Source organism: Mastigoproctus giganteus, chromosome 5 (assembly GCF_048544385.1).
Source record: "Mastigoproctus giganteus isolate SK-2022 chromosome 5, ASM4854438v1, whole genome shotgun sequence".
Classification (NCBI taxonomy): Eukaryota; Metazoa; Arthropoda; class Arachnida; order Uropygi; family Thelyphonidae; genus Mastigoproctus; species Mastigoproctus giganteus.
In genome coordinates, this window is record NC_143579.1 from 183,504,962 (window position 1) to 183,521,426 (window position 16,465).

A 16,465-nucleotide genomic window follows, 5' to 3' on the forward strand; every position below is an offset into this window, starting at 1 on the left:
AAGTATTAAAAAATGTTGAGAACCACTGGCTTAATAAACTATATTATTAATCTCAAGTGGGATAGAATGGTATTGAATATAGTAATAATCTTAATCACTCAAATTGTTTTGTATTCACGAATAACTAATAGATGGCAATGTGCACTCACAGTAAGTAAGTAAGCTGGAAGAATTTGGAAGGGCTATGGCCTCAACCTACGAGGGAGTAACGTGTAATGCTCAGTGCAATAGCATCATTGTTATACGTAAGTGAATTACCGAAATAGCATAGTTTTTATCATATCTCATATTATGACATGTTTGATATTACATTACCTCTAATAAGAAACGCTTCACCAGTGGAGAAGACTGTTGTTACTTATTCTCAGTGGATACCACCACCCAGACTGCCGTTTGGCCTCTCATTGGTGGGTAGGTACTTGATGTTGCAATCATTTTGACAACCCAGACTGGTTATGCTTCATAACTGGGGTACCCAGTTATGAAGTATAACTTCACAATATGAGAGACGCCAGATGGTATACAACGGCACAGACTGAAAGAATTTCGAAGGGCTATAGCCTCAACCTACAGTAACAACAGTTTTCTCCACAACAATAAGTAACAACAGTGTTCTCCACTGGTGAAGCGTTGCTTATTTGAGGTAGTGCAATATCAGGCAACTCGTTGTGAAAGCATTCACAATATGAGATATTATATAAACGATGCCATTTCAGTGATTCACTTACGTATAACTGTGATTCTATTGCAGGATGAAGGTGAAAATCGCTATAAGAAAGGTTAATTTTGACCTATGATGACTACTCATTGCGATAATACTCCTGCTCAGTAAGAAAGGAAAAGCAGGGTTAAATTTGTGTGCTTAGGTTGTTTGGCTCAGCTAATCTAGCGGTTCTCAAATTCTGTGCTTCAATACTTTGGTGTACTATGGCCCACAGATTAGTAAGTCTTAATCCACGGCTATGGCCAGGCTTGAGTTTCAAACTCAAATTAAAAGCATTATTTTTTTTTCCTTCGACACTAACTGTTAGGTAATTTCCTCAGATAACTCTAAAAATGGAATTAAACTTATCAATCACTGTTCGTTGACTTGAACAGTCGGGAACCGTTCCAACTACTTGATGTGTTGTTTCGTCCTGTATCATGTCGCTCTCTAACTTCGTAGTATGCTCGCATGATGAACATATTCATTTCATGCGTTGGCTATTTCTTCCTTCCTGGGTGGCGCATTATGGCCTTAGCTGCCAATGCGCCATAAAAAACCAAATCAAATCAAATCAAAAAATCCTTCCTGGGTGGTTACTATCGCAGTTGTGCAGGAAGCACTATTATTTGGTTGGTTTTGATAGTCTTGCCCTTCTCTTGTGGTAGCCATACAAATTATTATTATTATTATATTAGGGTCACCCGTAAATGATTACATTAACCCTTGTAAGCTGCGTGTGTTCTCTGATCGATTTGCCTGTTTTACTGGACGAAAAAACCTCAGTTTCTGGGGGGAAAACCTTGCCATCTACGCCTGAGACCGGCTAACTCAGCCACGGAGTGAAAAAAGCCTACTAAAGTTCCTCGCGTCATCGACGGGATTCGAACCTGGGCCTTTTCCAGCCATTCAGGTGACGGGGCTACTTGCTGGAGACTGTCCCGACTTTTCGAACCTCTCTTTGCCTGAATGAGAATGACTTTATCCAGCGCTACGCTGGATGCAGTATGTTCAATCTGCTTCTACTTCTCATCTAGCTATGGAGGTAGACAGACCTGTTTAGCTTTGGCTTTTATGTTAGTGGTAGTGATTAGGAGCTACACCAGATGCGTCACTCTCTTCCTCAGCCATCACTTCGACATTTGGGAAGGTAGGTCCGATGAAGCGGCTTTCGCGATTTTCTTTTTTTTTCGAATCGGGATTCGAACTCGGGTCCATCACATTGGTAATCAAGCATCGTCGTCACCACTTGACTAATCGCGTCTCATAATTATTATTATTATGTCTCCCTGATTGGGGGGTCACTTTGTGACGGGTACCGTTACCAAGTGCATAGGGTGGTTGTTATATCCGGTGTTACTGTTGGTCAAAGAACTCTCTATCATACAGGTGTTCAGGATTGTGACTTTTTGGAGTTCCTTAAAGGTGCATAGGGTGGTTGCACCTTTAAGGAACTCCAGAAAGTCACAATCCTCTGGGAGACCTATTGCTGCTAGGCTCTTATGTAGGTTCTTTGGCACCACCAGTGGTTGACACGATGATTGGCATGGTGGCCACTTGTTGCATATGTAACATCTCTTTGACTCATGTCTTGGGTCTGTGTACTTCCTGATCTTTTCCTCGTGGGTTTTCTGACATTGCCAGTGTTGGGCACTGCTATGTCGATCAGATAGGTAACCTTTTCCTTCTTGTCAATAAGAGATATGTCCGGTCTGTTGTCGGTTATTATGGCGCGGTCCCAGTACAGCTTGTGAGTTGGGGTGTCTAGGAGCCTGTGGTTTGTACTTGTACACTTCCTTTCTTTAAACAAACGGTAATTATTATTATTATTATTACAGGTAATTGATTACTGTAATAAATTAATTATTGGAAATTAATTGTTTCACCCACTCTATTGCCAAAGTAACCAGACACCTATATGTTTCAAAAGCACCTTTAATGTTGCAATATTTAAAGCTTAATAAAGCAGTTCGCCTTTGGCCTTAATTATACATTTAATTACAATTAAAGCCAAAATCGGACTGCGTTATTAAATGTTAATAGGTAGGCTACAGGCCAGTTTTTGATAACAGGAAGGCAGTAGTCTATTTTTTTATCCGTTCCTCCTTCAATACAGAGTTCCATTCACCTACTGATTAGGCGCCTCCATAGTCAGGTGGGCTGGAGCAGCAGTGCGTAACACACGCTTCTTGATTAGACCGGGGTTCGAGCCAGTGACCACCAAATACGGAGGATGCGGAAAGGTCAGGGAATGACCACCGCATATCCCCGGAACAATATGGCCTTAGTCGCTAATGCTCCTAAAAACCAAATAACAACAACAACCTACTGATTATGGGCATGTTGGGACCAGAATTTATAGTTTCGTCACTGTCAGTGGTGAAACTGTAAATTCTGGGCCTCTTCGCCAGACTGATGAATAACGTTCACGTGATCTTTCACAACCATATATTAGTGATCGGGCATCTCTGACTTCTTGCGCCCTATACTGTATACTCTCAATGGTAGGCCTAGCAGTGTAATACACTGTTCAACAAAATTAACAGAGCGCGTAGAAAACGTTGTATTACTCGTGCAGCTTGCAATGAAGCGGGACAAAATTTGGTATGGGGTGTACCGTAAAATGAGAATACAGCGAGAAACTCCGGGCAAGTATAAGGGACATTTATAGGGGTTGAATAAGAATTACCAAAAAGCTCACATTACAGAACTCGATACAAGAAGATGCTCGAAAATATGGTCACATGACTTCAGTACGGCACATGATCCCCTCAAAACCTAAACAGGGCTGACAGCCGGAAACGGCGTACTTCTTAAGAAAAACATTGTTAAAGTTTCCTTTCTTCACTTTCCCTGTCGGAGAAATGGGGGGGGGGGACTGATGATTACAAGGGAGTACAGCAAATAGGGTAAATATTCATCGTAGTCGACGTAAATTCAGAAAATAAAAAAATAACGTAACCAAAAAAAAAAAAAAACTTGAAAAAGAAACGTCAAAAATCTATATGGACGATGGTGCAGGCCTCAGTCAAAACTCGTGCTACAGTGGCGGACAAAAAAACTGCATCGCTTGTGAATTTTGCAAATAATATGTTTTGCGCTGCATTGTGGTTGCAGAAATGTTCGAAATGCATTTGTTAGATGGGATATATATCTCTGTGAATGAAATCCAATAAAAAGACTCCACCTGATATACCTAACTGCCATAAATATCTTCCCAAAGGGTAAAATGCGTATTTAATGGAAATATAAGAAATCATGCAAATAGCAATCATGGCAACCAAACATACATTTTATTGCATTTACGTATACTAACTGAAATGGCAAGTTAACGGAATAGTATTATGTACTGTAAATCGTGAAAATAAGTCCTCAATATTTTGTTGTTCCTCCTCGAGCTGCAATTACAGCCGTGCAACGATCTGGCATAGAGTTAATCAACATTGGTGTAACTTTGTTTTAAGCCTTGTGAAACACGAAGGACAGCCATCTAACTTCGCTATACAGTAGTAGTTTTTCGGTGCATTCCCTATCTCTTGGCATAAAATTTTGAACATTCGCAAATTTAGTGCGCGGAATATAATAAAATTAACAATCTGACTGTTCTAAAAGTTTTCAGCTCTTTTGCAACCAATGCTTCAACGTGAATACTATAGTGAGAGAACTTGCTTCGGGAGCTATTTTCTTTATTGTAGTTACAACACCGCTATGTTTTCCTGAATCAAAATATTTGAAAATCAACACGATTTGTGAACTCCTGTTAGATTGAGAAAATATAGGTAAAACATGTAATTATTTACCTTTAAAGGAGGAAATTTTGAATGTTTTATTTTTCATGAATTCAACCATCTGTTATTCACGTTATTACCACCAAATCTTTTTCCACGTCCCACCAGGCAAGATCATATCAATTTGCTCAGGGGTCGGCAACCTTTTTTGAGTGAAGAGCCATTTTTGATTTTATTTTAAAAAAAGAGAGAATCCGAAGAGCCGCACCTCAGCTCAAGCTGGGGAGGGGAAGTTTTTTAAGAAATGGAATTGAGTGGGAAGACGTTTTATTAAAAATATATATTTTTCGAAATGTTATTTATTAATATTGAAAAAACGTAACAAACATCCAGTCAGGTACGAATTAATGTGACTTTCGCTGCTGAACTTGAGCGAGTCTCAACATCAGGCGAGTATGACGTAATTTTCATCTTTAAACATGCTGAGAGATTCGCATTGTTCAAACGGTTTCTTGATTTATTTTTAATGTAGTTCATGGTCGAAAATATTTGCCCCCAGAAATACGTCGAACAAAAAACTGATGGAAGTCCAAACGCAAATATTTTCAAATTTATCTACTTGTCCGGTAAGCTACTCCACGCATCGAACACAATTTGGTCTTGCTTTTTCAACTCAACTATTTGTACAGAATTGCAAGGGCAGCCTTTTGCTTCTCCAAATCCTCAATTTCAGAGTTTTAAGGCATTTAGTCTTGCACTCTACATGTCCTAGATTTTTAAGTTCTCCAACTCCCTTTCAAATTGTGCTTCTTGTGGGCTAAAAGTTAAAGAGCCGCAGGTTGCCGACCCCTGGATTTGCTCATGTTCTTTGTGATGTCCTGTATATTGGCAGAGTGCCAATAATTGCCACGTGTTTGGAGACATAGATGCACAATCGGGAGTTTGCAGTTAACTTTACTTTGCATATGGCCGGTCGGACATATTTTGTTAATATCAGTGGAGTGTACTAATACTTTTGAGAATATAATTTATGGCAAGAAAGGGTAGAGAGAATCCAAATAAAGCGTTTTCTACTAGTATTGTTGCCACTTTATTTGATACATAAGAACTTTAATTGTAATTATTATGTATATATATTTTATTCTTTTTATCTTTTTGTAGTCATTATCTCTATCGTACTCAAATAAGCGCAAATACTAATCTCTGATACCCATACCAAAGTACAGATCAGCTTTTATTCTGTGGCTGTACCAAGCAGCCGCACACCGATAACTCATGACACATCACTACTAAGCGCATGTCTTTCGCTCTCTGACGTGGTTTAATTTCTACTCTTACACCACAGAATAGTGTCTTACACAATCATCGCTAGTATTGCATTTGCAGTACACAGGAAAGTTAACTGACGGGTCCGGTTTTACTCTGTCTTGTGCGTTATTGACGGTACTGAAATTGCTTGCTGTTGACAGTAGTGGAAATTGTATTAAGCCTAAATCATCTCACGAGCCGAGTACCTTCGCCATTCACAATGGAACTATTTCATTTAAGCATCCCTGATTGGCTTCTCTACAGTATATCTGTCCTGTTGGTTACGTTGACCTGTCTGTATTTGTAAGTAGAAAGAAAAAACTCTCGGATTGATCTAGTGAAATTCTCATAAAAAGCATCCTTCAGGTTAACTAAAAAAAGCACGCTGCTAACTGATGCGCATTCAACAGAAGGGTGGGGGGGTGAATATGTAGCCAAATCCATGTCGTTAAAGTAGCAATTTCTTATTTACCTTAAATATTTATTATTGCTATGTCATTAGTCTCTTTCTACACTATTGTCATAACAATAAACGTTGCAATGGTGCTGTAGGCATTAGCGTAGTCGTAGTATTTGCGTACGCTCGATGGTATTTTTTTCAAAGGGTTCACGCACAACCCTTTAAAAAACATACCATAGTAGAACACGAAAGAAATAAAATAAAATTGCTAGTTAAATGAAAATAACTAGCAATTTTATTCCCACCTATTGAGTTTTTTTTTGGGATTTTCATCCCTGTATTATCCCAGGTGCTCACATCTGGTGAGTATGGGCTTGGCACACCGAGGGTCCTGAGCTGGATATCATCATTCTTCTCTTTCTTGGTGATTCCCTTCCCTTCTCTCTCTCTCTCTCAGGGTAACTCGGGAATTTTTTTTTTTTGGCTGGTGCAGCATAAGCCTTAGGCTTCCTTGCACCATGTAGCTAATAATAAACATGAAAATCTGTCTGTGAACATAATACACTGCTGCAATAATGCCTCAGATAGCTGATGCGCCTTTATTAAGGACTGTCATCTCTTTTTTATTAGGATTGGCAACTCTTGAAAAAAAGTATTAAGTAGTTTAAGTTGTAGGGCTGAAACGATTTAATATACAGTATTAGGATAAGATGTCGTATTTATTTACATAAGCGATTTGTAAATTGGAGAATCATAACAAGGACAGCAGTCTCGATCTCTACGCATACCTATCAGCTGGGACTATCATGCACTTGGTTATATTAAAAAAAAATAAATTGTAATATTGTAAGGAAGGCTGAGGCTTTTACTGCACCAGCCAAAAAAAAAAAAAAAAAAAAATTCTGAATTACCCTGAGAGAGAGAGAAAGTAGAAGGGAATCACCAAGAAAGAGAAGAATGATGATATCCAGCTCAGAACCGTGGGTGTGCCAAGTCCATACTCAGCAGATATGAACCGTTGGGTTATGAGCTAACTATGGTGTATTTACACCGATATTTTATAAATTAAAATATATACGTGCATTTAGTTATAGTATAAAAGTTATATGGCAAATGTATGTAAATGTGCGATGCAGCAACAAAGGATACAAAAGTATTTAAGCAAAATTAGAATAATTAAGTGAAAGAAAGAACTATGAGATGAAAATATAAAGAGCACAAGGTGCAAAACTAGTAGGGAAAGGATAGCAAGAAAGAGAAGTATTAATGATGGATGAAAGAGAAAAAAGATGAAAAACCTAAGTGAGATAATAAATTATAAGAAATTAAATGCTGAATTAGAAAGCCAATTAGATGGATGAAGCTGCAAAGGAAAAGTAAAAATAAATGATTAATATTTATGATTACAATAAAATCGAATTCACTAGAGAGGAAGGGCGAAATTTTTAATAAAAAAGTGAATCTAATGATGTGCGAAAGTAATGCAATAAAATCTGATGCTTGCTATAAATAATTGATACATAAACCAGGTATTCTTTGGGGGGGGGGGCTACACCTGGCTGTGTATCAATAAACTGCGTTTCTATGTCTACGTATCGTTATGGATGAAAAAATATTAAATATAGGTATATTCTGATAGAATGCAAATAAAATGTAAATAGGGAAGGTAAAAGCTATAAATTCATCCATAAATATAGGGAGGGTAAAATAAAATTATGGTAAAATTAAATAAGTAGTATAATAAAATTAAAATTAATAAAATAAAATAATAACAAGTCAATGTATGGGGCGATAACTGGATTTGATGGGAGATTAAAGATGAATAAGGTGAATCTGAGGGGAAGGTAAGTTGGTAAATTATAACAGGTTTTATGTGTGATATGACAAACAAGTTGAGTAGAAGATGAATTAAAGATGAAGTATAGTAATATAGACCGTAAGAATAGAAAAGGAAAAATTAAACTGTGAAGAAAAATGGATACGTACAGAGGAACAGAAGTAAGTAAAGGCAAATGGTATTGGAAAAGGAAACTAAGGTGTGGTAACGGAGGCGTAAAATAATACACAAAAAGAAGGCGAAGATATCGTAGAGAAAAGGATAGTAATAACATCCACTTTTTCCTCGTATAGACGAAGTCTAGAAAGCAAAAAGATAAAGAAAAGAATTTTAAAAATACTCGGGCAAGCTAGGAGCATAACTTCCCAACCTCTTAGAGAGGATCCTGGCAAAGAAAGCATTAATAGAAAAGAGATTTAATACATATGCCTGTAACAGGCATTGTAAGGTTTAGGGTATTATATAAATTTTGGTTAATGTTTACAATCGGAAGACATTAACCAAATCCGATTGATCGTTGCGAGTAGCAGTGATTGAAATGCCTAACCCCGCTATGGTCTTAAGGTGTTTATCCCCTACCGCCGCTGTTTTAAAATCGAAAACTCTTTTTCCGATTTTAAAACAGCGGCAGAGGGGTTATCGTTGTTATTTGTTTTTTTTTAGGAGCATTAGCAACTAAGGCCATATTGCTCCGGGGATATGCGGTGGTCATTCCCTGACCTTTCCGCATCCTCCATATTTGGCGGTCACGGGCTCGAATCCCGGTCTAATTAAGACGCGTGTGCTACGCACTGCTGCTCCTGCCCATCTGGCTACGGAGGCGCCAGGGAGGGGGATAAACACCCTAAGACTAACCATAACGGGCTAGGCATGTCAATCACTGCTATTCGCAACGATCAATCGGAAGGGGTACCCCGCTTGTAAACGTCAACCTAAATTTTTAACTGAGTACACATTGCGTCAGTAAAGGTATAAAAATTTACTGTTGGAACAATATAGGAAAATCACAAGGTGTATTTGATTAATGGCGGTCTCCAGGGTTTCCTCAGTATACTGCTGTAGCATCTGAAAAGGCAAAAGGCCAAAGCCGGCAAATATGTGTGGGTATATTTTGTTATGTTGAATGTTGACTCCCAACCTTGGCCACGAGGAGGCGCGCCAGGTCCAAAATCTGAGGAGAGAGAGAGAGCGAGAGCACTAGTAGTATTCAAATTCCGTGTTCCGCTGTGCTTTTCTTTCTTGGATTGAAATCCAGATGCAGAAAAATCCCCTTTGTGCTGTTTAGTGGTAGGAAACGAACCACGTCCTGCAAGAGTTGCGAAAAAAATCATTGTTTTTTTACGCCATTTCAACGCCTGAAAATCTTTGTCAAAAGTGATGTTGAAAGTTTCATTCTAATGTAATTTTGGATTTCGTCAATGGATCACTTGAATCTTTCATATCAGGTAAATCGATGTAGGTGTAGCTTCGAGTTTAACATTAAGTTGCTTTTCTTTTTTGATCACTTACCAGTCTTACTTCATTTCTTATTTATAAATTTTCTGCTTTTTTATCTAAAAGTTTGAAACTTTTAAGCTTCAGAAGAAAAACAAAAAGCTCAGAATTAAAAGATTCAATTAAAGATAAATCGGTTTATCTAACGCGAAAGCTGTTTTATGTAATGAATGTGACCAAATTTTTTTTTTTTTAGAATACACATTTTCTTTTAATTCCAGAAATAATTTCTCAATCCTTATATAATTAAAGTTCTGGAGGTACAGTACTGTTCTAGTCTTCTAAATTAAACTACAGTTAAATGTGTCATTGATACGAAGCTTTTTTTTAAATTGTTTTTGAAAGGCTACAATATTTTTTATTAACTGGGCTTTCAAATCATAAAGACAGTACTCCTCATATTTTCCAGCAACATTTCCTTAATCTGATCATATTGCTTATGAATAGATTCGAACATAGTGAAGAAGCTGTTCCATCTTGTTTCAGCTGGCGTCTTGAGAGTTTTTAAGAACAGTTTTGTAGATTTAATTGTTTAAAATGTGTAAGAAGAGATTTTTTATTATTATTAGCCATATGGTGCAAGGAAGCCTGAGGCTTATGCTGCACCAGCCCAAAAAAAATTCCCGAGTTACCCTGTGAGTGAATGAGAGAGAGAGAGAGAGAGAGATAGAATCACCAAGAGAGAGAAGAATGATGATATCCAGCTCAGGACCCTGGGTGTGCCAAGCCCATACTCACCAGATGTGAGCCCCTGGAGTTATCCAGGGCTGATCGATTGTAAATTGAAGAGAGTATCCAATTTCCGCCTGTTACAATTCAGATGAGTGATACCAAATTATGTTTAATAAGTGTACAAAACACTTATTAAACATAATTTTGTACAAAACAGTTAAAACTTTTAAGGTTTTGTTGATTAAATCATATTTTTATCACTATCGGTTACATAAACTGTTAAGGAAAGCATCTAATTTGTATATCCGAAAACTACGAATTATTGGCGACTTAATATTGTCACCTGTTTTTAATTAAACTATTTCCAACTTGATAGTATCATCTTCTTTTTTTAAAATAGGGAACTATCTCATTGTGTTGTAGATAAAACCCTTTATATATCAAAGACCAAGTTCCATCACTGCACGGCAAAGTCAAATACAAATATCCGATTTTTCTAAAATGACCTGTTCATAAATCTAAAACCACTGTCCCATTTGTGATAAAACCTTTTTTGATTTCAGGTTTAAGTCGAAGTTCCATTGCCACTGTTTTGATATTAGGTAACGCAGTAGTAAGATGGTAGATGACTTTCATCAACCGGTGAAATACCACCACTTTGCTTATTGGAGGCTTCAAGTGGTGAAACCCATGTTTAGTCTCTAGAGCAAAGTTTCCGGCATCCCCCCCCCCCCATACTTCTCCTTCAACCCATGCACGGTACTAAGTACTATAGGTTTTGATACCTTTCGTGTTTGGGGTTTTCATAATAAAAAAAAAAAGATCTGGTGACCAATTATTTGACATCAGCACTAGCAGATCTTGAGCCAATATCAATAAGACACCACAAATTCTACAAATCTTTCCCCAACAACAGACTGAAAGAGTCGTATATCTTTAAACACATTTCACTGCAGTTTTCGTTACTGTTTCTTTTTCTTCTTTAATTGGCATTTTAATGTTGATTTTTTCCAAAATAGCCTTTTCTAGTTTTTAAACTAGATACTGCTGAGTTTGAACATGTGCATGTCTTAAAGATGTACCAGTTTTATGGCTTTGAAAACAAAAGTTTAAGAAAATTTACGTGCTTCGACATCCTTTACTAGTTATTCATTTTCGCTAATCACTTGTCAAATTTATTTGTCCATTAATTTACATACTTTATTTTAATAATTGTTCTTAATTAATATTTCTTTTTTTTTTTTTTTCCACTGGACTAAATTATTTACACTTAGAAACTGAAGCAGCGCCTGACCCTCGAGTCGTAAAATTAACTGAAGATATGATCCATTTTGCGAATAACTCTCAAGTACTCGACTGGATGGGACTTTAACGATACCTCCAATGATATTCGACCTTTTCAGTTCTTCGTGAGCTAATTTGCATATTTCAGAAATGGCATGCTTTATGCAAAGTGTACACATGGTACCTTTTAATACAATTTAGCATTAGCATTAGTAAAGGCATTTGATGCAAGAAAGCAAGCTTATGCAGCATCAGCCAAAAAAAAAAAAAAAAAAAAAAAAAACCCACTTCCACTTCACCCCTCTGTTCGTTCAAAATACCTGTTCAGCTGAGCCTTAAACTTATTTAGGCTATCAACCTCCACCACAAGGGATGGGAGTCTGTTCCACCAACCAACCACCCGCTGGCTAAAGGCAAATTTCCGCACGTCTATCCTACATCTGTCTTTCCTCAATTTGAATTTATGCCCTCTCAGGTGATTTTTCTGAGCTAGAGGAAGAATCCCATCAGCATTGAGCATGCTTAAACCATTCAAGGCTTTAAACACCTCTATCAGATCACATCGCTGGTGCCTAGTCTCCAGACACTGTAATTTGCAAAACTTAAGCCTTTCTTCGTAAGAGCACCCCTTTGTTCCATTCACTAATCTTGTTGCCCTTCTCTGTACTCGTTCCAGCAGCTCTACATCCTTCTTGAAATGAGGCCTCCAGACCTGTATACAGTACTCTAGGTGTGGCCTGACCATTGCCTCATACAATGGAATAATCACCTCCTTATCCCTGCTGGAAAAATTCCTGTATATCATTGACAATACTCCATGAGCTACTCTTGCAGCCCGTCTGCACTGCTCAGAGAACTTCATATCTGCCTGCACAACCACCCCCAAGTCCCTTTCATTCTCTACCACTGTCAGTGTAGTACCACAGAGTTGATACGTTGCTCTGGGGTTGCTGTTTCCCATGTGTAGTACTTTACATTTGTCAATGTTAAACTTCATTTGCCACCTCTCAGCCCATCTGCTCAACCTTTCCAGATCCTGTTGCAGCAGCATAGTGTCAGTAGTGTCCTTGACAACCCTGCCAACCTTTGTATCATCTGCAAACTTGGACATTAAGCTTGATATACCATCATCAATATCATTTATAAATACAGAAAACAATAATGGACCCAACACTGAGCCCTGAGGGACTCCACTAATAACATTAGTCCACGATGAGCAGTGTCCATTAATTACCACTCTCTGTCTTCTCCCCCTCAACCACCCCTTTATCCACAGCAGCAACTTGCCTCCAATGCCACACTGCTCCAATTTGTGTAGCAGTCTTCCATGTGCAACAGTATCAAAAGCCTTTCTAAGATCCAAGTATATAATATCAAAGTTATTCCCTGCATCCAGTTCTTTTGTGACTGCATCATAGTATCCAATCAAGTTGGTCAGGCAAGACTTCCCCTTAACAAAACCATGCTGTGTCTGAGCTATAACTGAAGTCTTGTCTAAATGATCCTGCAGTGCTTCTTTAACCAGTGCCTCCATTAATTTTCCTGGAACAGAAGTTAAGCTCGCAGGTCTATAGTTACTTGTGTCAGCCTTTGATCCTCCTTTGTGAATTGGGGTCACATTTGCACATTTCCAGTCTATGGGTACCTCCCCTGAGTCCAAGGAAGCTCTCATAATTATGGCTAAGGGTTTGCTTACTTCCTTTGCTGCCTCCTTTAATATAACTGGATGGATCCCATCCACCCCGGGTGCCTTTCTTGTGTTTATCTTCAACAGTTTCTCCTCCACTTTACTCCCAGTTATTTCAAGATTCTGTAGCTTACTGCTAGAGTTGAATACACCTCTGGCATTCCACTTGCTGAATAACTCCTCATGTGTGAATGTCGATGCAAAATATTCATTTAGTTTGTTAGCTACCTGAGCAGGATCATCAACAGTTGACCCATCAATATCAAGTGGACCAATCTGTTTCATCCCCTTCCTTCTAGAGTTTACATAAGTAAAGAACTCTTTGCTGTTTTTCTTTGCTTCCCTTGCCAAAGATTTCTCGTAATCTGCCTTCGCCTGCCTAACCTCCTTTGTAACTTGGTTGCATATCAACTTGTATCTATCATAGGCTTCTGTGTCATGTGTTAATTTGTAAGTATCCCATGCATTTTTCTTCTCTGCCATATGCCTCATTAGTTCATCTGACATCCATTTTGGCCTAAACCTTGAACAATATTTCTTAGTTGGTATGTAAAGCCTAGTAGCTTCCAAGATAAGTTCTTTGAATGCTTCCCATTTTGAATTTGCTGTTGGTAACATCATCAGTTGGTCCCACTGTATAGAATTTAAATACTGTCTCAGTCCATCGTAGTCGCCTTTACCTGTTGTGTCATAACTTACTACTGTGTACATCTACCAAATTTTTATTTTGATTTTTATTAATTACTTTGTAAACTATTGAAACTTTTACCTCTTTACCTTAACTTTTGTCCATCAGTGTACTTGGCCACTGCCTACGTTGCAAATAGTAGGAGTTTTTGCCTTCGTTTCTTAGGAGGAAAAAAAAAATAACACGGTAACATAACCAAACATTTCCACAAATAATTTGAATGCGGTATTGTGAAGTTGATATTTTGTATCGGAAATAAAACGAAATTTAAAAAATAAAAGAATTGCAAACAGCACGAGCATTGTATAGTTTAATATTAATGGGGATTAGCGATGTTGGCTCTTTTTCCCCATGTTTATCTCAAGTTTACTCATTTTCAGTAAGGTGATTTTTAGTTAATCTACAAGGAAGCAATATTACCAGATGCTGAAATAATGCATCACGAAGCATGGATGGTTTGTGTACACGCCCACCATACATGCTTAAAGTAAAAAGCAAAAAAACAGTTATTGTAACTAAATTATCTTATTTATTACGATTATTAGCGGTCATAACAGTAATAAGTTCTTAGAAATAAAAAGCAAAACTTAAAAAATGCAATATTTAATAACAAAAAACGCCAGGAGGAGTAGTCTAGCATAACAGGCTACAACACCTGCAGTGTATTTTTCGCAAAATGATTAATAAAAAATATAAAACTTAAAAGAAAGGCAAACCAAAAATAATAATTTTTTTTTCGTTTTCACACATGTATGAATTGCATAACTTTGTAGATTTTCTTTGTAAAAATCATTCTTTTATAATATGATTCTAATGACCGTAGTGGCATTATTAAAATCAATACTTTATTCTGAGCTCGTATGAAATAGGGGAAATGTGAAAGTCCCTAGAGTGGATTACTCAACATATTAATTGAATAGCCGTATGGTAGAGGAACGACTCGACATGGGGAGTTTTCATTCCGATTCATTGTGTGCAGAATGCACGTACACAGTTGTCCCAAATAATATGTGCTAGTGCGAACCAGTTAGGTTATATATATTTATTTATTTATTTAATAATAATATTACTATTTTATGTTTTTACAGTTATTTGACTAGGAATTTCAATTACTGGAAATCAAGGGGAGTTCCTAGTTTAAAACCATACCCAATCTTAGGAACGTTTCTTGAATTGTTTGGAAAGGTAAGGTTCACCCCTGACAATTTAATGGTTAGTAAGCAATTGTGAAAGTTCTAAAAATTTTACACTGAAGTTTAGTATTTGCTCTCAGTTTTATTATGATCTGTTATGCTTGAGCAATAAAGTATTATTTTTTATTCTTAGCCATTTCTTTGTTATCTTTATAGATACTCCACGAAAGGCAACTGGCAATATACATGAAGTATGGAAGATTATTTGGGTAAGTAAAAATAGTTTTACGAATTCAAAAATCTTGGTAGACTCGTAAAGTAGTTGACCCGAGCATGTGCTGTTAACGTTAAGATTTTAAGAATCTGTTAATGTTAATTTGGGAAAAATCAGTGACTAATTTTACCTGATAGTCAAAATAAAAGTGTAATCTTTAGAGGACAAAAGAGGAAAAAATTAATTCTATCTGATAACGCTGAGTTAATTTTACCTTTCATCAGTTTGTTCAACAAAGAAAATCGGAATCGCCATAATTCAAATGTCTACACCAGCATAACATTTCGTAGTATACAGTGTTTTAAAATTCAAAAACAAAAAAGAAATCCTGAATTTTTTCAAATATGTTAGGTAAAATATTAATTGGGTGAACAAATGTAACAAGAATAATCAATTACTGTTGTCAGTCATATACAAACCGTGATACGAGTATATGATTAAGGTTTATTAAAGTTTCTCTTATTAAAACCGCGTTTTCTTATCTTTTTGCATACTTAGTAAGTGGATAAGCCAGAGGTCCTTGAAAGGTTAAGGTTTTTAACGTAGAGCCTGCTCGTGCGGTTTAATGGCAGTACTACTTGCCTCCAGTAAGGAAAGGTCTGGGTTTGATTCGATTCTCGTCCACTGATCCGAGTGGTTCATTCCTATGGAACTTTTCAATTGATCAAGTTAGTTTCAGTTGGAGGTGTACGGTTTTGTTCACCAGAAAATCCGTTTTTCGTTCCACAATCTAGGGAACGCATGCAATTTACAGACATGATATCTAAATTTTTCTTGGTCTTTAATGGTTCGGTGCTTATATGAAAAGAATCAAACCATACCCTTTTATGTTGAACTACTGAGCGCTAGTCAATGACATCTCACATTTAGATTTGCTGCTCTCATGGTCCAAAGAGTCGACTTTATCAGACAACGTTAAAGTTCCCCGGCAGAATAAAATGAACACAACACAGTTATTGTGTGTTATGAGTGCGAATTTTATTAATAGGACACTGTATAACGTAGTAAAATACAGAGTAAACATAGCCCTTTGATACTGTTGCTTAGCAATCATGTGATAAACAACTTCCAATCCAATTCGTCCCTATGAAAGGCTATTAAACATTTCGCCAACCAACACCCAACGTAAGTGCCAATTTTATTTGCATTAGTAAGGGCCAAAAAATGCAAGGCAGTTAGGCGTTTCTTTTCTATGTCAGCCTACAATAAACAAATTAATTAATTTAATAAAATTTTTGTTTATACTCTATACGGCCG

General features: G+C 37.1%; 1 protein-coding gene across 1 annotated transcript in view; it reads left to right on the forward strand.

The window, feature by feature from the left end:
- The first annotated feature begins 5,808 nt into the window (after positions 1 to 5,808).
- The window catches only part of LOC150085907 (cytochrome P450 3A56-like), a 47,838-nt gene continuing 37,181 nt past the window's right edge, over positions 5,809 to 16,465 (forward strand). The window contains exons 1-3 of the mRNA XM_090373575.1: positions 5,809 to 6,042; positions 14,890 to 14,986; positions 15,151 to 15,203. Coding sequence (XP_090229701.1) covers positions 5,960 to 6,042; positions 14,890 to 14,986; positions 15,151 to 15,203 — 233 coding nt within the window. The 5' untranslated portion in view covers positions 5,809 to 5,959. The remainder of the gene's footprint in view (positions 6,043 to 14,889; positions 14,987 to 15,150; positions 15,204 to 16,465) is intronic.